At 36.1% G+C, this 23225-nt stretch overlaps 2 protein-coding genes across 4 annotated transcripts in view; one reads left to right on the top strand and one right to left on the bottom strand.

The window, feature by feature from the left end:
• The window catches only part of LOC113231946, a 57316-nt gene that overhangs the window by 26713 nt on the left and 7378 nt on the right, over positions 1-23225 (bottom strand). The gene's annotated exons all lie outside the window — the stretch shown is intronic.
• The window catches only part of LOC113231947, a 405956-nt gene that overhangs the window by 378743 nt on the left and 3988 nt on the right, over positions 1-23225 (top strand). For 2 of the 3 annotated variants that reach the window (XM_026466505.1, XM_026466506.1), the window contains one exon: positions 5288-5381. In XM_026466505.1, coding sequence (XP_026322290.1) covers positions 5288-5381 — 94 coding nt within the window. Of the gene's footprint in view, positions 1-5287; positions 5382-20808; positions 21025-23225 lie in introns of those variants that run through there. The other variant, XM_026466507.1, reaches the window with a different exon arrangement.

The following is a 23225-nucleotide window of genomic DNA, read 5'->3' as shown; positions in this document are numbered from 1 at the left end:
ACACGATCTTTTGATTCGACTCTGCCATATGGCTTGTAAAAACCATTGGGGTACCCGGGGTGCCTAATGAAATGCCGACAAGAGCCCGTCCTTTAGAATCTGATGTGATGGTATTCACTTTTGTTATTATCGTCGAAAAAAATATTTCTTTAGTGTTCCACAACGTGGGCACGGCTCTGATTGAACTGGTCATCCTTTTAAGGCCCACACTTATTTAAACTTAGTATTAAATTATTACTGGTTATAGGGGGTCTACTCTCAATCGATGTCGGAACATCCGTCCAAAACAATTACTGTGAAATAAGTAATATTCGACAAAATTAAAAGACAAGTATCAAGAATGAAGCTTCATTCGCATCACGCGCCTTTTCATTTGGTCAAGTATTGCTTATTTGGCAGTAATTGTTTCGGACGGAGATCGAGAGTAGACCCCCAGGTTTGTAACGACACACGGTATAAGTTATTAATTCACTGATATTTCGGTAAAGAGAACAGAAATATCTGTCTACCCTCTTTCAGAACAGAAATATCTGACTACACTTTGTCAGCGACTACCCCCATCTCGATTTTTTGCGGCGTCACCATTGTCACTCACTTTCTTCCGTGACTATAGACCTTGTAATCGTTCTAAATAGTCAAAAATAAAAAGTAGTACCGTGGTTAGAAACCAATTTCAAACTTTGTAGAATTTAACTACTACGACGCAGTTATTACTAATACAATGAGTTCATTTAAAATATCAACCACAGTTGACCTAGTCCCTAGCGAATGGGTAAAATATTTGTATGGTAAATCATAGTTCTTCCTATGACCGCCAGAGGCCCTTTAACTTTCTATACAATGTTTAACCCCGTTGCTGGTGACGTCAATACTGTAAACTCATGGTAAAGACTCAGCAACCCATACAAACACTCAAACCAATAACTGAGTGAGGTAAACCAGAGATCAATGACACAAAACGTATGAGTCAAAAAGACATGTAATGAAAAAGTTGTAATGAGTTCAACTGAGCGTCATAATAGGAAAATTTTTCACGTGGTCAATGAATCGACTAGTGAAAAAAAAGTAATAATTGAGGCCCATTGTCTACCAAAGCAAAGTAGAGAAGAGCTATGTACCTGACTGGATTATGTTTCAGCTTCTTTGCTTCCAGCTTGAATTTTTGAGGTTATTCCACGACAAGTATTATGAAGATATTAGGGATAAAAAACCTTTTTAATTTAGGTTCTTAATTCGAGTGTTTTTTGTGTGTATATTACGCGATATACTTTTTTGTTGGAAATGGGATACCTCCCAATGGTCCTATTAAAATCCGAAGAAAATATTCCACTTCTGCGGGTGGCAAATTAGGGAATGAATCCAGTTTATTGGCTATCACCCACTTTCCGTTAACCAATTTCAATAAAATTTAACAAATAGATGTAATTCTTCGAACTTTTGAGTTCATAGGACATTAATTTAGCTAAATCGCACGCATATATCAGAATAACGAAATGGCGACAATGACTAATGAGTAGACAATGGGCCTATCCATTGATGAGTCGACAGTAACCTAAGCTCAGTATTAACTGTTGAATAACTGACGGAAATAAGCTTGGTCTGCCAGGCGCCTTGGAACAAAGTCCAACTAGAACCATAGTAACTTTACGACGAGAAACGAGCGAATTTATAGTACCGGGAGGTCAAATGTCCTAAGTTGCAAATCCGATGCATAATATCTGTCCCAGAAACTTGACAATAGCCTATAAAGTGAAAGGTATATTCCATGTACCTGAAATCGCGTTACAGCATTTTAGGAAAACAATTACCTGTACACTATTTATTACCTGTTAATGAAACATTATTTCGGTTGCGGCATTGAAAATGGTCTGTTCATTTTTACCTGACTACAGGAAGCAAAAAGGAGAATAATGCTGTTGATTGATTAAGTGTCTACTAACGTAACGCGTAGCGCAGCCGACTTTTTGTGCCTTGGGCTAAGAATTCTTTAATAGTATTTTATAACTTAGCTATTGCCAAGACCGGCCTCAACCATGTGAGGTGAATGCTGTTCCAGGAAAGTGGGAACCTATAACGGAAATATTTTCTAAACCATTAATTTGTTACCATTGTTTTCTTTGCTTTTTTTGTCTCTAACTTTGAATTGGAAATTTGGTTAACTATTTAATAATAAATGGCTCCAAGGATTGTGGGACCTTGGGACCTGGCCCCGGCAACCTTTTATGGCACCGGGTGTTACTTCGGAAATAACTTGACATGTCGTAAACTGGCACCATATTTGACGCTATTTAGTGTTAGATTCAAAATCTAATTTAAGCAGTCTATTTTTACACAACTATACAATTACTGTGGTGTAAATTATTCGTGCAAACATGACAAGTTAACGGAGAACCTCGTTAGAACGTAACATCATATACGTCACACATTTGGCATTCGATCATTTAGGTATTTCAAGTAAACATACGAACAGATTTAGAAACACCTAGACCAATGTAGAAACTATGCTGTTGCCATAAAACCTGAGATTAAATTTTCATGACTTCTACGGCCTTCGTCTGAAATTCACGTGAGGTTAACGTTACTAGCGCGTTTATATCGACCCTCTACTCACTAACTAATGCCGAGAAGAACGCCAGTTGCCGTAAAAATGGAAGTAAATTAGTTAATTAATTTTTGTTAACCAACCGTCAAAAATTTGTTAAAACGAACACCAAAAATACATTCGACACGTGTGTTGCCTCTGTACACGGGATTTTCAGGAGTTGTTGCCCAAGCCAGTTGTCGTTGCAAGCCACTTCCTGCTTCGGGCGTTTTTAAGTAGTACAATACCATAATGCCTGTCTCACACTAACCGTAAACCTCCACTTGTTAACGCTCCTGACAAACCTCTTTCTATCTCAGCCACTCGCATCAGTCTCATGATAATATGCCCGTTCATTCTTACTGCTTTAACTTGGGCTTCTTTAAGGACATCTCCAATGTGATCGAGACATACGTCTGCTTCCCCACGTTTCTATTAAACATTCGCTCTATTCGTGCCGTCAATCTACTAAGATCTACTTTTTGTACATGACCAAAATGGATCTAGCATTGGGATAATTTTTAGTTAGTTAGTTAATTTTTTTTTGTAGCTAGTGTCAGATTCGTTTTTTCAATGAGTTATGGCTATTTATAAAAAAGGTAGACATATCACGTTAAACGAAGGATGTTCGCTTTTGAAATCTGAGTCAGATCGTACACCTTATATACGCACATGCTAGGAATGCTAAAATTAGAATTATGAGGAATGCTAAATAAATATATGAGGAATGCTAAAAAAAGGCTGAACTATGATAACAATGCTCATATGGTCGCATACTATAATGACTTCAATCGTCTTTTGACTTCAATAAAAAATTCTGGTACATATGGCCAATGGTACATATTATAAACGTCGTTATCATAATTCAGCCTTTTGTAGCATTCCTCTAAATATGTCCACGAGTAGGTATAGTTACGACAAAAATATCAAATACGCCAGTTAATGAGGAGACCAGACTCTGAATGAATGCGGTAATTTAAAAAAAAAACAAGTTCTCAAAGACAATTCCCAATGACACATGCCCTTCTTATGTCATGAGATTTTAAATATTACGACTTGATTCAAATAACATTCCTTTTCATACTTCATAATTCTTTATTGTCACGAGCGATTATCTAGTTTTATGTAATTTACTTATTAGACTTTATTAAAACAAACATTTTATAACAAAAGTGTTATGTTATTAATAGGTGGACATCTGTAGTTGTTACGTAGAATGTGAATTAAAAGTAATTGTATAAAATGACAAATTGTAAACATAATCGGCACGCGTACTTACTTACAGCTGGCAGTAGCAATAATTCAATACTTCGGGGTAGAAAGGGCGTAAAAAAGAGAAAAAAAGAAATATTTACAGTATGGTTCATATATTTTTTTGCGTTTTATTTTCTACATTTAAGTAAAAAATATATTTTATGCCGAATAGCCATGAGCCGACATGTCGAAAGACTATTTTTTTTTTTTTTTTTGATAAAATTTACTTTTACCTTCTTTACTTCCCCGAAGTATTGATACGGTATAGATACCTACAATTTTATGGCTCAAATTACATACTGCCCTGTAGGTACTTCCGTTAAAACCGTCACCATGTGGTCACACCTTGCTACAAAATAGAAGGAAGCGCGTCCAAGTTAAACTTTTTAGTTGTACACCACTACGCGGATTGGACTTCACATCCATATCGTCGAAGAGTTAACGCTTACTAAAGTTGTTTGAGTATTAAACTCTCTTCGAATTTAATACTGGACATATTCTGACCAGTCGTATTAAAAGGAGTCCAAATCATCCCGCCATTCGTTGTGGGGCTTCCGCTCCGTGATTATCTTGGCCCACAACCGCTCGGCATGCGTCAGACGTGACCAGCCCAGTTTAACTTCAACTTGGCCTCCTTATGAGCTGCATCGACAATTTGAGTTTGTAAGCGCAGCGTAGTTTGCTGCGCTCCATAGCTCGCTGGCAAACCCCGAGTGTAAAAACAAAATTTTAAGCAAATAAATATCATTCATTCATACATTCACTCGATCATTCTATTCACTTTAAAGTGAGGATGTGGATGATAGCATAGTATAATAAGACAAGTGTGGTAACTCTGTACAAACGTAGCAGCGCGGCTTGTATGTGTACGCGCCCGCCGCGTGCCGTGTACAAACTCACACATTTGCATCATCTCGCGATGGACTCGCGTTGTATAGCGCTGGTCGTTCCACTCACTGTTGATAATTCTAATAAAAAAATGTAAATTATGAAAAGTTGTAAGGCTCATATTGTGTTCTATGTCTAGAAATATCTTTTAAAGTTTTATTTAACGTGAATTATAAAAGAAACTTGTACAGCTAATAGCCACAAGAGAGACGAGATTTAAAATTATTTTGCGAAAAAATCCGTTATAATGGCTCCAGCGTCTTCGTTCAGTAACTTCTGCTTTTGATAAGTGCCAATGTCAAATGTGAAAAATTAAAGAAAAAATATTGGCATTTTGCTGTCCGGGAAATATTATATTTTTTTGAAAATGGCAGTTTGACCCTAGGTCGTCCTTTCGCGCCTTTCATTATTATGCGAATGAGCGCGTCCATACCTGGCGTGGAGTTCCCATATAGAGTTACAATACTTGTTGCTTATTTATTATACTATGATGATAGCACATACAGCATTATCAGTATCAGAAATAAAAATAAATACCTAACAAATTGTGTTTCATTGTTTCAGATGCGCCGAATGATGCGAATTACATGATTTGCGGCGTCGTGATCGCAATGGCGATGGTCGGGCTCATTATTGTGCTGCTAGCTCTTACTATTAAGTAAGTATTACATTTGCTTTGTGTAACGTTTTTTTATATTTAACGATTGCAAAAGGTTCTTTAACAAAAGGATGACGAAATGGATTGGAACACTAGAAATTACAAAGCAACTTAATTTCTTAGATGACACGAACACTGATCTTAAAAAGTGCTATGATACAATGTTTTTGTGATTCATAATTATAAACTGTACTTTATAAAGGCTGCATAAAATGCATCTAATGTCTCTTGGAAACATCTATCATGACGTAATAACTACATTTTTTACTATTCATCATTATTACACAACTACACGGGAACACACGTTTTTTTTTTCGATTAAACGTTCTGGTATACGTGGCTAGGGGTTCATATATGAACGTTGTTATCGTAATTCAAACTTTTTTAGCTTTTCTGTAAAATTGGTAATTAAACCGTGAATTTTCCTAAAATGTACAAAATAATAAATAGGTTAAGACATAGTTTAATAAATAGTATACTATATCATTTAAATACAAAAACATTTAAGAGCAAAATATTACAAAAGAAAAGTAATTAACATTAAAATTCGCGGCAAATTTGCTAAACAACAGAAAATGTCAATCGATCTTTGACCACTACAATGACTAATTAGTAAAATATGATAACGTCAGCAAATGTGACTTAAGTTTATCAGCAGGTTATAAAATGCTGAACTTTTCAAAATTATTTATAAGAAAAATCAATTTGCAATAGTTACGTTAACGATTGTTATGCACGGTATAACGAATAACAAATGATACTATTGTACGCAATGGTCTTTTGTGTTATACATATAATTTTATTCTACATTGCTTTATAGTTCTTAGTATTGGATATGAATAATATGGATATGAAACATGTTTTTCGGATCTAACTTGAGTATATTTGTTTTGCCGGAACCAATATTTCCGGTCCTTTGCATGTCCCGTAGATGTCGATTTTTTGAAAAAAAAAATTTAAATCCGAAAAAAATATTTTTTCTGAATTATTTCCGATATATAACAATCCCGAAAACTTAAGAACTCGTTAAAATTTGTAATATTTTGTAATGATTTTTTGCGATATATTGATTGCATATTGAAAGTTTGTCCAGAAACAATGCCATATTTATTGAATCTATTATTTCAATAAATATGACATTGTTTCTGGCCAAACTTTTAACGAAAAGCATACAAACATTTTTTAATCACTCAACGGCAGTTCGACAAGAGGTAAATTTTTTTCAAGAGGATCCATGCCTTAATTTACTACACTTAAAGATGAAATATTTTCTTCAAATTTTAATGGGATCGCTACCAGAGGTACCACCTTTACAAGAAAAAAAAAAATCGTCGAAATCGGTTACAAATGCCGGAATAATTGCGAAATATCACACAACAAAAAAGTACAGTCGAATTGAGAAGCAACTCCTTTTTTGGAGTCTATTAAAAAAGAGTCTTCAGAGATTTCAGATTCGTGGATTATCTATCCACAAATCGTAGATTTCTTTTAGATCCCGAGATATGATGAACCTTCTAGTTGATCACAGAATACAATAAATTTGTTTGACGTTATCATAATACATTTTTATAAAAACAAAGTAATAAAAGGTATCAGTGCGATTTTGATCGTCAATCATACTTAGAATGATAAAATAAAACGCGAATTTGAATCCTGAAACTTAGCTACGAGAACTTAATTTTAATTAAAGCCTACTTGATCAAAACTTGTGAATAATATTCTTATTCGCGATCTCTTAAAATATCATTGACCTTTCAAAACTAGCCCAACTATTTTAAGACTGAAAATTTTCGCTCGTTCTTAATATTTTTATCATCAAGGTAAACAGAGTGCGTTTGAAAAGTAATTATTTTGATTGGAAACTAGATTAAAGATGATGGATCGTATAGTAAATCATACTGCACGATATCCGCGCCAGATTAGATTTGTTAATCCCTCTGTTGAGTGCCGGGTAACATTGGAGATAAAACTGCGAATTTAGAGCAAATCTTTTGGAGTTTGACTAATATTACAAAGGCGGTTGTGAATTAATCGGGGCTGTACGTGCTAAACACCTTAATAATACAAATTGTATGAAACAACACTCTTCCATACCGTTTTTTTATTTATTAGATTGAATAACAGTTGTTGCTATTTGTTTTAATTGAATGTGAGAACGTATCACCACCATGATATTCAATTATTTTCTTGTGAACAGCAAAATAGTCGTTAAAAACTAAAAACAAAGATCTACAACAAACAGATGGAAAAATTCGTGAAGTCCGTTGGTTCGTTCCGTAGCTCAGTTGGCGTCGGGCACGGTTTGCTAGGAGACGTTGGTTCGAATCCAACCGGATCGAAGTGAACTTCTTCTAAGTGTTCGATCTTTGTTTAATATTTATAATTGTTGTTACATCAATTAAAAGTATAATTTTCGAGTATTTTTTTATGATACCAGGTGACGGTATGGACTAGTTGTGTGCCTCACAAAGATCTGAGGGGAACTGCCAATGTGCCCGTCACCTTGCACATGTGCCTGTAATTTTACCAGCACCCTGAGCGTGATTATCGTAATATTTTAGTGCTATAAAACACGAATACAAGGATACAAAAACGATACAAATAGAAAAATAATAAAAAAACTTTACTAGCAGAAGCTTTCAATTCTGGTCGTAGATGACTTCAGAGTTATCTAGCATGCATTTTTTAGTTAGAACCCATCAATTAAATTTAAATACCCAATAAATGGTGATGTCAGACAGTACCGAATCCGTGATTCTTTTCATTGTTGTTTTTGTCAGCTGTACTATTGTAGTGAATCGAATGTGAAACCAGCTTTATAACTATAATAATAGAATTATTTCTTTCTCAATAGATATCATATTTAAGAGATAAGGTCCAGAGCAATGAATGAAATCAGTGACAAATGTGCGCACAGTTAAAACATATAGTACTAGAAATCTGAAAATTGGAGGATATGTTACTTTTGTTTAGTGTAGGAGAACTAAAAACGGATTTTCATTAATAAACTCCTAAAAGCTTAAAAAAATGTTTGTGAGAAAAATCGTAATCCTTGAACTTACAAAGATGAACTTTAGTATAAATATTCCATAGTACAAATGGTAAGAGATTGGCATAACATTTTTTCAAAACTACCCGCAAATTTCTGTGAAATGGGGTATTAAAATTTGTGTGAGAAGTTTTTAACGCATGGCGCGATTTGTTTTAAACTTCTTTCTTCTTTCTTTTAAACTTAAATAGGCGTAACCAAAATACATAATGCATGTAGTTTAACTAGTAACAAAAAACGTATTAAGTGAAAAAATATAAAACCCGGTTTTTTTAATATGTTTAGTTTGTGTTCCAATATCATCTGATGTTCTTGTAATTCCTTACAAACATTGGATAACGTTTCCTGTAATTATTGAAGTCTCATGTTCTGCATACGTAATGTAATCGAGTTACGAGACTTTAGGTGTCGGGTTTTTATGACATGTGGCCTATATTTCGAATAAACTTCCTCTCACTGTTCTATATTAATTTGTATTACGAATTTGGGTTTTTAGTTTTTGGTTTATGCTCTGCATTTTTCTTTTTTATACGATCTACAGATATGTATGACGATTTCGGTGGGCCAGTGACTTGCACTGTGGGTGCTAGATGGGAAGGTCCCAGGTTCGATTTCTAAATAGATTCTGGTATTTCGTATTCGAATAGCGTCCCGGAGATAATTTTACTACTCGGGTTCTCATTGTATAGGGAATTTCCTTCTTTCAGACGTTTATTGAGACGTTATAATAGATCTTTCATAGTCATAAACTTTAAAAGTGTTTATATACACTACATGTGTATAAAGTACGATGTGGAGTACGTATACTCGTGTATATTAAGTTAGTTTGTATGAGGATTGTGTATATTTCATCCTGATGAACTGCCTCCGTGGCCGAATGGTTACCATCCTGGACTGCCACTCAGAGGTTGCGGGTTCGATTCCCGGGCCGGGAGAAATATTTGTATGACCTACATTTATTTTTCTCATGAGTTTGGGTGTAATTTATGGATGTCTGCCTATGTATATGTCCATGGTACCCGCGATACAGGGTTTCCCAAGTGCAGGGCTATGAATGTGATCTTGTGCACGGGGAAAAAGCGAAGGTTCCATAGTCTCTGCTTTCTCCAGCGTAAGCTCAAATTGAAACTCACAATCGTAGATTCTTTTTAAAATTTAACCATTAATTGCTGGTAAATTAGTCGAGCACGCTAACTTACTTAGTTAAACCCGGAATTAATTTACTTAAGTCATTAACGTGTGTCAAACTTATATACTTCTATATAAAATAACTTACTGCCAGTACATATTGTGGCCGCAACAAAATTGCAAAAGTTAAATTATAAAAAGAGGGTAATTTCAAAAACGGATTTAAAACAGGAATTGAAGTTTCTAGCAACTTAGTTGGCTCGGGGCCCCGTACGGCGCACGCGCATGTTTGCAGCTATATCTTAACTTATTATTGTGAATATCTTTGTAAATATTGTGTTATCACCTAATAAGACGTCTTTAATAAAACAAACGCCGTTCGTGTAAAAAAGTATCGATAAGATAACTAAAATATAGATTTTTTTGTAAATAAGTGTGTGTGTATATATAATAGTATAAAATAAAAACAAAAAATAAAACATAACAAAAAACTTCATTCCTAGTGTGAAAATTAACAATAATAGTTCTTAGAATTAACCTCTTTAAGTATTGTTTTTTTTAAACTAATAAAATAATGACAAGCATTTTGGTGTTGACTAAGCTGAAGCGATCCATCAAAAAGTTACTGACGAAATTGTAAGTAGTTGATTACTCATAAAAAAAAATTATTCAAAGTAAATTGTGGGTGCGAATCTGGGTTTTCTCAGAATTTATGTGCGAAATTTAAATTGAAATTTACCATGAGCTTTTCGGAGAAGGAAAACATCGTGATGAACCTTCGTCGACGTACACGTCGAAGAAGGTTCACATCCCTCGGAAAACGTGTCCCCAACCCGCATTGGGCCAGTGTCGCGGGCTACAGCCAAAACCCTCGCTTGAGAAAATACCCGTGGCGAGGAAAGGCACGTATATAATCAAATAATCGTAGTCCGAGGAAACCCGTGTTCAACTGCATACAATATCTGGCAATTTTCTCCTAGCAAATTGCACTTGAAATCGTGTCATTGATTAAACTCTATTACTAATTCATAAAGCAGATTCCGCTGTTGTGCTGAGTCAACAAATATTTGTACACCTTTTTGTCTTTCAACTACGCAGCAGCTATATAAGGCTCAATTTACATTGCCGCGGAATGGAACGGAAGCGAAAATTTCGCGAGAAGGCGCGCGCGGTCTCGGGAATTATCGAGCATTCGCGAGCTTGATTCCGATTGTGCTTTGCGGTTGTAGTATTTCGTCGACGTTTGACATTACACTGCGCCAGCCTTCGCGCCCCTTCATGAAATTCCCGCGAATGCGCGAGAATATGCCGGAAGCGCGCGACTTGTTTTTTATTCAATGTTATTCCACAAATTAACGTAGTACTTGCTACGCAGTGGGGATTTCTGGAAAAAATCCCCATCATGACATTATTTTACCTAATATACTAAATTTTTGGTGACATATTCGTAGTTTGCCGAAAAATCTATAATTATTGATTTTTAGCGCTAATGTCACTCAATGACACGACACATAGATTAATTGTGCTTTCCTTAATTTTATAATTTGTATAAAATATTGAATTATTCTTAAATATGTATTTGAACAATATAACAAACTAATTAAAAGGATGACACAATACAGTTAACAATGCTATATCTAAAAGGGCCAAGCCTGTTGAAGCTTTTACATTTTTAAAAGAAATCGCTCACTTGGTCCATGACATAGTAAAAGCCGTGGACAAAACTGGAACCAGAAACCTATGCGTTCTCGAAAGTTTGGCAGGAGCGAAAGGAAGCCTATATCGAGAAGTGGGTGATACAGGGCTCAAATTAATGAAGACAAAAAGAAAACTTTATTTTTCTTGCAAAGCAAACAGCGCTCTTCACTTCATTGAAGACGGTTACAAAGAAGCAAGGAATTATTCATCCTTCAGATGCAGAGGGAATTGGTTAACGGTGAAATAAGAATTGCCAACTTTTTGGAAAAAATGCGATAAAGTTGAATACTCAATACTCAATATATTTATAGCATTCATATGGTATACATTTATGGTAGCATTTAAATTAATATGAAGTATTTTTTAAAATATTACTTACTTTTTCACTGTCGTGCTTTTGTAATTGTAAGTTCAGCTCGAATTACAGTTTAATAAATTTTTTTCTGAAATAAAATTTTAGTACTTCGTATTAATTTTTTATTACATTGTGATAAAGAGACTACAATACATTTTAGGTACCCATGTAGTAGAATCGAGTGACTTTTCTTAAGCATTCAAGGGCGAAAATAAGTAAATTGTTTAATTAAACGTTTAAGAATAGTTCAATATTTTAAAGCAATAATATCTATCTAATAATATCTCAAAACTCCCTTTTAAATTAATGCACCACGAATCTATTATCTGATAAATTTAATATTATAGGTAAAATAACATCTTAGTGGGGAATTTATTCCACGAATCACCCCTGCGTAGCAAGTACCACGTTAGTGGGGATTTCTGGTAAAAAAAATAAGGATCTCCACCAGTAGGGATTTTTTATTTTGTTACAAAGATGACAAAAAAAAAACCGGTAGCCGAACGGTTTGACTTACCGCCTCTTAAATAGAGGTGCGAAATTTACAACAAGCTTTCGTTGAAGGGAAACACCATGAGGAAACCGGCCCTTTCTTAATACATAAAAATTATATAAAAAAAAAAGAATATATAATAAATAAATAATTGCTCTTACGGTTTTAACAACACTTTCGAAATGGCACATTGTAATTGCGCAGCTAGGACTTCCATGGGATGAGTGTGAAGTGGGTGTAAATTCCTGCAATATAAGGTATTTATTTATTGTTTTATAAAAGGTTAAAGTTTGCTTAAATTTCAGAAAAAAAAACGTATTTACCGTTTCTGGCACTAAACGCAGATAAATCGATGGAACAGCACACGGAAAAAGTCTTCGAGATTTTTTTGTCTTTTGAAAATTACTTTCTTTAAAGTGCTCCGAACAAATCGTGCTCTGTTTAGTAGGAAACCAATCTTTCGACCTTCCTGTAGCTTCAATCCAAGCATCTTTTATTTCGGGTTCATTGGGAAAACTTAAAAATGAAAATGCTCTACGTTTATTTATGAATTAACACATACTCATTTTCACACTGGCGACATACAATGCACAGGAGATTGATACGGCCATCAGAAATCAATTTAACATGAATGCTTTCGCTTCGGTATAATATATATTCGGTATAACATATAACACACTTTAATCACAAAAATTACACCAAAAAAATTAAAATTTTTTGATACAAATATCGATAGTCGATAAACATCGTTAATGAACATCACTACGTTCGTGTCTAGTAATTTCTGTGTAGAAAAATGGAAAACATCGAATCATCGAAAAAAATTGAAATATTTATTAAATATGTAACTTACCGGTGGTACGTTATCCCACTAGTTTTGAAATTATTGTTTTGGCTACGATTTTTACAGACTTTTACGCTACAAACTGGCATTTTCTCGTTTTACGGGTTTCACGTCTTATGCGCATAACGTTCGCCGCGCCACTGTGGCGATGTTTGTAGGCGTGTCACCTTGATATGATCAATTCGACCATACCGAGGCGACACGAACCACGCCCCCATACCAAATCTCCCCTTTTTCGGCGCGGTCCGTAAAGCCACGGGCCGTGTGAAGCCAACATAACGTCGGCGAAGTTGAAGCATTGCTAAAAGCGTAAGTAGTAGTAAGTAGCTAGCCACATTCCTTTTTGTATCGATCCTTTTTTTAACCGACTTTTAAAAAAGGAGGTTTTCAATTCGACTGTATGTTTTTTATGCATGTTACGCGATAACTCCGGCGGCATAATTTGTGAACCGATTAGTGGTCACATATAAATCTGCAGAAAATATTCCACCTCTAAAAATGGCAAACTAGGGGATGAATCCAGTATCGAGCACTTTCCGGTAATCGATTTCAATTAAACTTGGCAAATAGATACAATTCCACGAACTTTTGAGATTGGGTTTTTAGTACTCGTACTGTAGTGAGATTATTGTGGAACCATTTTGTTTGTAACAGAAGTTTGATATAGCCCTTAAAAACCGTTAGTTTAAAAGAACGAGCAAGTTGCGAGAGGTCGCTATTGACCGCCGTTGCCTGCATGCAAAAAGCACCCTTGTCTTTGTTGACTACCTCATTCGTTTCCAGCCACTCACTGAGGTATCTGTACAAAATATATATTTACATAGCCTCATTATTATCTTAGAACATAAACAATCGTACTATTTCTATTTCGTCAATAAATACGTATAGTTAACAAGTAAGCCGGCTGAAACCGCTTTCAACTGGTTACATTTAGTTTTAATTCGTCCTGTCCTTACCCGTAATTGATATTTCCTAATGGGATACGGCTGTTTAACGTTTATGGGGACTTATTAACGTTATTGTTTGTATTCTGCAAATAAGTTGTGTTATTTCCTCTCGTATTAATGAGTGAAACAATTTTTTCGGAAAAAAATCGTGTAAGTATGTTCCTAACAATACATCATAAACGACAACTTTAGTTTCAATAATAATTTTCAAATATTTTTAAATAGATCGCTCTAAACTGTGATAACTCTATGCGGTAACAAAAGAAAGCGCAGGAGCGGGAGTGAGTGTCGTATAATCGCAAATAGAGATTTAATAACTTATTGTAAAAAGTAAAACCGGCCTCTAAAGTTCGTGGATTACATCTACTGCTAAGTTTTATTGAAATCGATTACCAGAAAGTGCGCGAAACCGGATTCAACCCCTAGGTTACCCTAACAGTAGGTTAGTTAAGCTACCCTTACAGGTAGAATATTTCCTTCAAATTTAAATAGAAACAATACTGCGGTACCCTATTTCCAACAAAAAAAAAAACATCAAAATCTGTTCACAAATGCGTAAGGTACCTATAATCGCGTAACATACACAAAAAAAAAATTACAGTCCAATTGAGAACTTCCTCCTTTTTTCAAGTCGGTTAAAAAGTGTCAGATAGTTTTTTTATGACCGCAAGTGACGGGACGTCGTCGTGCGCCTGATGGTGCGCTACACCCTGTCCATGTTAATTACAGTGCCACTTAGAGCTTTAAATTGCAAAGATCTGAGACGCACTGCCACTGCGCCCGTCACTTTGAGACGTAAGTTGACAAGTCCCAAGTGCCTGTAATTTCACCAACACCCTTACCCTTCAAAACCGAAATACAGTAATGCTGACATTACTGCTTGGCAGCAGAAATAGGTAAGGTGTCAGTACTACCCTGGGTGAACTCTTTCACAAGGAGCTCTCCCGCTACTAAACAACAAAAATATTAAACATACATTTTTGGTTTTATTATTTTTTGTATAAGTCATATAATGTTGATTATGCAGTGTTGTTAGTATTTTATATTGTAACCCTCTTTATAACTCCTTGTACAACGAGATTTAACACATGTTACAGCTTATGATGTGAAACTGCTATATCAAAAATAAATTGACCTAAAAAGCTCTCCTACTGCGCTAACACCGCAGTAGGTATGTGTTTGTTTTAAGCATCCTTTGAGGTCTTTTCATAATCAACATAACAACATTCACGGCACTATGTTTTAATTGGTATATAATTATGATAAATAAAATTATTTCAATTATAGTTGAAGATAAAGTATACAAATTATGAGGCAATTTCAAAATCCACGGTCAATAGCACAGTAATGGGTGCATATTGGCTGCTTGCCAAACAATCACTGTCTGTTGGGTTGACTGTACAATATCAATGTTAGTAACAGTAAAACAATTAAAAAATGTGTGTATATGACAGAGAGATGTGCATTGCACGTGTATGTGTGTGTACTTAAGAGAGAGAGAGAGAGAGAGAAAGACAGGAGAGAGAGAGAGAGTGAGAGACAGAGAGAATTTATAAAATGTAGAAAATAATATTTTAAGTTTTAATAATACCACGATGTTTTACCACCGTGACATAATTTTTTTTTATGAAATGACTCCACTAGTTTGTTATAATTATTAATACAAAGAACAAACACTTAGAAAAAGATCCTCCGATCCGGCGGGATTCGAACCAAAGTCTTCCAGGAAACCGTGGTAGACGGATGTCACCTAAGCCCCTGAACGAATTAGCAGGCCTTACGAATTTTTCTATGTTCTTGTTGCGAATCTTTGTTTTTGTTTTTGTACGACTTTTTTGCCGTAGCGCCATCTGTGAAAAATCTATGAAAGCTTTTCTACACTCAGTCAGGCAACCTTTACAGCTACCAGCAGATGTTTGTTACGAAATTGTACATAGCATTATGGGATTTATGTGGATTGGGTAACGTACAAACTAGATACGTCACGGTAGCTGCGGGAATTCCCAAGACTGCGCGAGAATTTTCCGGAAGACGCGCCGCCTGTTTTTCGGCTCGTATCTAGTTTGTACGATAAGCACATGAAATAACGTTCATAATGCCATGCGCGATTATATTTTGTGTCTTTGAAGTTGTTTATTTAAAATTTTCAATACATTTTTGTTATTGTCAGCGCTATGATTCGCAAGATTCCCAATGATTCATTTTCAAATTAACTACATTACTTGAGTAGGTACTTCAAGTTATATTTGTAGAATACTTCGTAGAATGTAAATATTAATATTACGTTGAACTTATACTCACAGAGACACGCATGTGGAGCATGTCATATGTCCTTTCATGTGCACGCCTTAATGTAGACGTGTTAACATACTGTATGAGTTATAGCTATGTATTCCGCCTTCAGTTTGCAGATTCAGAGTTTGGAATAAAAAATATTTTCAAATAAATCGTAGGAATTTCGAATATAGGTTTCAATTGAAAGAAACAACGTTTAAATTGCTTGTAGTTTGTAATTATTACCGGAATATTATTATTTGTAATTATATTTTTTCGTTTGTAAAACTAAGGATGCTAGTCAATTCCGAGACCGATGGCGTCTATATTTCTTCTTTAAAATACCAAGTAACGGGTTCACTCGGCGTTTGCGATACGCCTGTCCATACCAGTTACAGTGTCACTCAGAGCTTTAAATTGCAAAAACCTGCGTGACACTACCACTGCACCTGCCACTCTAAGTGTCGTATTCCAGAACTCTACTTAATGCTCAAGTCAGGAATTGAGTATGATTTCAAGCACTGGAAATACGACCCTAATGGCAAGGACTTGAGTATGATTTCTAAGTTGACAAGTCTCATGTGCCTGTAATTTCACCAGCCCTTCAAAGCCTAAGCAAAGCATAGAAAATTTCAGGACTTGCTTATAAATTGTACAAAAACTCGTCAAAAATATTTTTTTAAATCTTACCCGGAACATCATCCACGGTAATCAATTAACAAACTAACTAGCTACTTAATAATAATGTAGCGAGCAAGTATTACTGAAATTGTAACTAACGACGGTAATAAATTGTATAACTTCAGCCTTGTACCTGATCCAACATTTACGTAATATTTCAACTTACGTAGTAGTTTTACGTAGTTTAATTTTTTAAAGTCTTATGAGTTTTTTGTAAATGTTTAGAAGCGGTGAAGGTAAAGGTTGTGATGAAACCTGAATGTCGAAGAACGTTCACAAGCCTTGTTAGACGTGTGAAGTCCCTAACCCAATGATGACGGCGAATTTGTATTTATTGTTAAAGCTATTTTTCAACTCTGAAATGGTGGTACTTATGACAACATTGCGCGTACGGTTAACAACCGTAGAACTCCCTGTGAATGAGTTCGTCCAGGGAAGCATCAATTTTTGCCGCCAATCAGTAAAATCGCCTAAAACATTATGTCTCCCGTGGTACTACTAAACAGAATCTCCGTCTCTTTCCTTCCCGGGTCCCTTACTGACATTCGACCTTGGGATCCCGAAATCATTAGATCTATAGTCGTCGATGGATCAAACCCATCCGGGAAAACGTCACAGCAAGTAACGTCCCTTGCTTTATACCAAAAGTGTGGATGCCATTTTAATAGCAATAGAGCTCTTTATGAATAAGTTCAACCATATTTCTTTCTGCCGCCAAGTAATGTGAACAGCGTCCCGGTTTTCGAGGGTTGATGAAATTACAGACACATGGGACTTGTAAACGTTAATCTCAGCGTGACAAGCAGAGTGCCCTTCACATCTTTGAAAGTAAAAGCTCTGAGTGGCGCTGCATTGTGGGAAGGTATGTCGGTTACCACCTAGCGTACGATTTATTCCTCTCGTCACTTAGTAACATAAAAAAAGCATTAGCCGTTTAAAAGCATCGCAGGGTTAAATGTAATATGCCAGTGCTCTAAAGGAAAAATAGGTAGGGCTCGAAGCTAACAGTTTAATTTTCTAAATGGCAAGGTAACGCAAGACAAACATGCCCAGGCAAATATGACCTTTGTTACTAAGGTATATTTCAGGGTCAGATGGCACCATTTCCTATGTCACTAACGTTGTTTTCTATAATTATTAATACAAAGATCGAACACTCAGAAAAAATTCCTTCGATCCGGTCGGATTCGAACCGACGTCTTCTTGCATACCGTGCCAGACACTATACCAACTAAGCCACGGAACAAACCAACGGACCTCACGAATTTTTCTATGTGCTTGCGTCGTGTCTTTGTATTTGGTTTTTCAACGACTTTTTAGTCGTAGCGCCATCTATGAGAAATCTATGAAAGATTTATGTTGTTTTCTATCTTAAACTTTTCTTTCTTAACTGCATAAATAAGGCGTACAATTTTAGTACCCTTCCGAAAGCGAATATTTTCCGCTAATCACTACCACCAATTCATCACCTACGTCCTGCTGGGCACAGCTTAGGTCATAGTCCGCCACACTGGCCCAAGCAGGACTTCAAAAATGTTCAAAGGCTTGTGAACCTTACTCGACCTGCAGATTTACTCATCGTTAGCGAAAGATATTGCTATTAAAAAATATGCATTCCACAGTCGATTTCTTATTTGAGAAGTAACCGTTGTCCCACTATGGGATTACCAGCATTATTACAATAGTCGTATGTTGGTATTTAACCTTAAAAAACGTCGCATTGAAATCATTGCTTATTGGTGATAGTTACTGTACTGATGGTATAGTTAGTCAAGAGAGAGAGACAGAGAGAGAGAGAGAGAGACGGCATATCACAATCTACTCATAGTAAGTAATGATACAAATTTCCTTTTGTATCTTCGACGATCTTAAACCAACAAGTTCTGATACTTTTTTTAATCTTTCTAGAAGCAACACCTACTTTTCTACAGTTCGTAAATTTAACCGTGAGGCTTATCAAAGATTCCAGCGAGACATAAAAACACGATCATGTTTATTTTCCAGACTCTCAAAAACAACATCCAATGTGTTGATGATATCTCTTCAAAAGTGTTTCAGTTTGTCTGGGAAACTGTCCAAGAGACACTGGCAAGGAAGTGATATGCACGATTTTATTTTGACACCGATGATTGAGAGAAAATTTCTATAAACAACTTTATTAAATGGATGCTTCAGCGCTCGTTCCCTTATTTATTGTATCGTTGAAGTAAAAATTTTAGTCGTGATGATGACATAAATTATCAACTTCGTTCGTGTTTCTTGCCATATAAACTATATAAACTATAAACTGCACACTTTTATTACATTTTAAGCACCTCCATAACAACCTACGTAGGTAATAAATCTGTAGCTGACAATATTATCGTCTTTATGTTTTAAGCCGTGTTTAGTGTGACTTTGTATGCATGCCATAATGCAGTTGCCAAACAGTATAACAGCATGCCCAATGAACAAAAGACGTGAAACAAATGTGATCACTAGAGGACATGAGCTGAATTGACAATTTGCTTCAAAACGGAATTCGTGAATTCCGGGTCTATCATTTCTTTATTAGCATGACGAATTTCAAGGTCACACATTGTCAACGTCCAGCCATGGAGAACTTGATAGGGTCATGATGTTTTCCTACAATACAGCATACACATAACAAATGTAGAAGTACGTACTTCGTTGAATTTAATTTAAATTTTGTGGCGGTGAAGGAGACGGTTTTTTTTTTCATTTTGCTAAGTTCTCAGATCTTCGTGAATTTTGGTTGCTATAAAAATCATGGAAATTAGTATTCGTACTTTGGGCTGATAATTCATAGTTTTTGTAGAGTTTGTAATTTCTGTTTTTAGTTTTAGAAACTACTAGAGCTCATCGTGACCGTAAAATGACAGCAATTATTTCAGAATTGTAGCTAATGGACAAAAACCTTGACCTTAAACGGAGTCCGTGAAAAGATGTTGTCAATCAATAAATTTAAGTAATGTTACGTAAACGGACAATTATGGAATGTAAAGTATTTAAACTTAGTCTATCTAATCATCAGATAATGGGGGGTTAACAATACATTGCCTTTAGCTACATACAGGTTTGACGTCAATGTTTGATGGAAATATATTGTTCAGATAGTGGAGGAGTATCTGGCAAAAGCTGTGCATACAATCGTATACAAGCAAATGCATCATCAACTTCATTGAAATAGACATGATTGTGTCCGAATTACGTAAATCCTCGTTTCAGATTGGCAAGATCTTTGTAGTAAATTAGCATGGACCAAGCATTCTTCTTAAATATTCAGTTGTTACATATACAATTCAAGTTCGATTGTCTCCAGGCCGAATCGAAGTATTTGTTATGTATGAATGCGGTACACATGGAACGACATCCGTTGACGTTCGCCTGTTTTCAGTTAAGCCACGACCAGCCGATAACAAAGCCGTCTCTGACAGTATTTGAATTTGAAAGATGTTCGCAACTGGGATAACAATAAGTTAATTAGTGCTACCTATCAACTTGTCGGTGCGTGAATAAATACCTGTGTCGAATCCAAGTGTCTATGATTTCTATAAAGTCGACGTTCTTTTAGAGTCACTGCTCATATGTAACAGATGTTTGTTGAATGTTTTGTTGTGGTCATTGGTAAACAGTGTGTGCTGAGGTGAACTGCATTGCAGAGACCGGAGCTTGTGCGGAACACCGTAACGAGCGGTTGATTATGGAGGGCTGCGGCGGCGTGGGGTCGAGCCCCCATAACATAGCAATAAGGTAACGGGAGAGGTGCGTGTTCAGTCGCCACCCACCGCTGCGCGAGGCGTGGTGACCGAGGCGCCTCAAACGGCCGTCGCCGTTCAGGCAGTCAAATAGTCACCGTCGTGTCGGCCGTATGTATTGAAAACTCGCGGAGGCGGCAGTCTGGCAGTCTGCGCCAAATCGCGCGTCCGCTTGCCTAATGTTGGCGCCTTGCCGCAGCCGCCCTCAGTCAGCAAAGCGCCGTATCCCCTTTGTGAAGTGTCCGTGCCCACATTTCGATGCTCTTCTCTCTAATCGCCGTCGAGGCGATGAAGTGTAAAGAGGAAAACTGCGAGGTTGGCGTGATTCTCGAGCACAACTCTCTGATCGTGCTGTCGGTCAACAAGACCATCGTCTGCGTTTGCGGAAGGGATCGCAACAATCCCTTCGAGCGCGGGTAATTCTCATCGTTCTGCTTGTGGTACGATGCTTGATTACATCACTTATATCCTGTGTGCTAACGTAACTGGCGATTGCATTTAATTGTCACTGTTTTACAAAGTGGGTTCAAATGCATTGTTACATCGTTGTGCCACACTGCAGTTTAATTCTGTGTCAAACTTAACAGGCGTTAGACAAACATTGAGATTTTAATTGTGATGTCAATTATTTTCTGCAGTGAGAAACTCGTTTGCAGTCATTCCAATACATACCGTACAAGGTTGTCTTTTACCTGGTCAAGGCGAATTCCTTCTCCAATTGCAATATTTGTCTCTGCGCGTGCACATTACATTACCTTCAATAGTAATAAGTCATAACATAACCATACCCACAATTTCAGTGCACTGTGATTGGTTGTTTTATATAACAAGCGGTTCTATTTAAAACCAGTCTATAGAATGAGTCAGATGCGAAAACTCAGAATTGGAGTGAACAAAAAATCGATAGGTACTGAACTAGTTGCAGAAAGCCGAGTGACGATCGAAAGACCGGGCAAGGTCGCGGTCGAGCGGACATCGCCTCCGTTAATAAAAGTACCCAAACTGGGTAATTACCCTTACATTTATCATATGGAAATTTTAAGTGTGATATAAAAAACGAATACAACCGGCTTTAAAAACGAATGGAATCCCAACCGTTCCACCATTGTTCGATTTGTTGCTCCTACTACGATTCAACTCGGGAAAGGTATTGTAAAGATTTGTTTCCATTCATGTCAACCAAACAGAATATCTGATTTCGTATACAAATTTATAAGGGCTTTATTGTTGTACGAAGTTCACGGTCAGTATAGCGGAAGACAAAGGAGCCATAAAACGATAATTTTATTATCTTTAATATTTATTCAAGTGACAGTAAGCGGAAATAAAATGCCGAATATTTGATTGAAATAGACGAAATTAATGGGCCATAATTATATTGAAAATGTAGGCTGGTCTGCTTCACAGCCAAGTAGCGACGGGTGATTTTGCGCCAGACATAAACAGTCTTGTAAAGTAGTAATAAACGCGGAAGACACAAAGACACGTAAAAAAGATTGAAGTATAAACCAGTTAGGTGTTTTAAACACATATGTTGAAAAAGGTTGTTGAAACTGGAGGTTAAGCTTGATAGCCTTCTGTCTATATCAGTAACGAGTTAACCTACACTGACGGCCAGCAGGTGTGTGCCGATACAGTGCAGGTGTGTGCAAAACTTTCTTCCCACGTTTTATATAACACTGGCATACTTGTAAACAAACTTAGTCCTCCTTAGAATCAGCATTTTAAAACGACGGGAGTCTCGAAAGACCCGAGGCCAGATTTCGTAAAGTGACACGGATTCTCTTGGCACTATTGCGGCAGAATGACAAAAACAAAACATTGCAAGAATTATATTATTTGACATTTTTTGTCTTGTAAATTACTTTTTGTCACTTTTACGAGTAACAAAACTTATTCTGTTTGATTGTAGAATCAGCTTAAACTATTTTGTATTCTCTTTTACTAGGAATCAATGTACTTGCTATTCATATTTTATCTGTAAACACAATGCAATAAATTACCACATTGCAATCATTGACTTGCAATGCACTCTTTTTAGTATATCCGAAACGGCCAGGTCATAATACCGTTACTGCTTTGTATTCATGCGGTTTGTAATGCGGTTACGGATTAAAAACTCGTCATAAAATTTAAAGAAACCTTCGTGGCATTTTCTTGCTGCGGCGTCAAATCGATACACGTGTATGCAAATTTAATATAGACGCGGTATATAAATAAGTACATACACTGTTGGTTATCGATCTTTAACTGCCTGCTACGTCTTTTACAAATACTGGAGTTAGAAAAATCACAAAACAATTAAGCAAATTATACAATGAGACGGAACAAAAGCAAAAAATATAATTATGATCAAATAGATTAGGGTCAAACTTTTTCTCAGATACAATAGATATAACCTAAAAGTACAACATTATTCTTTGACACACTTATTGCCTATTACGAAAAGTACGTATTTATTATCTTTAATAACATTTCATTCAATAATACAGCAGTAAATTGCAATGATCGGACGATTGGTCGTGGCTTCACCAGCCATATTAAATTCGTACCCCTGTTGACTCCCATCATGAAGCTTGACGTCAATAGTGCAATCGAGCTCTTACATATTTCGATA

This window comes from Hyposmocoma kahamanoa, unplaced genomic scaffold, assembly GCF_003589595.1.
Source record: "Hyposmocoma kahamanoa isolate Upper Pololo Valley unplaced genomic scaffold, ASM358959v1 66, whole genome shotgun sequence".
NCBI lineage: Eukaryota > Metazoa > Arthropoda > Insecta > Lepidoptera > Cosmopterigidae > Hyposmocoma > Hyposmocoma kahamanoa.
Note: the sequence above shows the minus strand (reverse complement) of the source record. Positions and strands in the feature narration are given on the sequence as shown.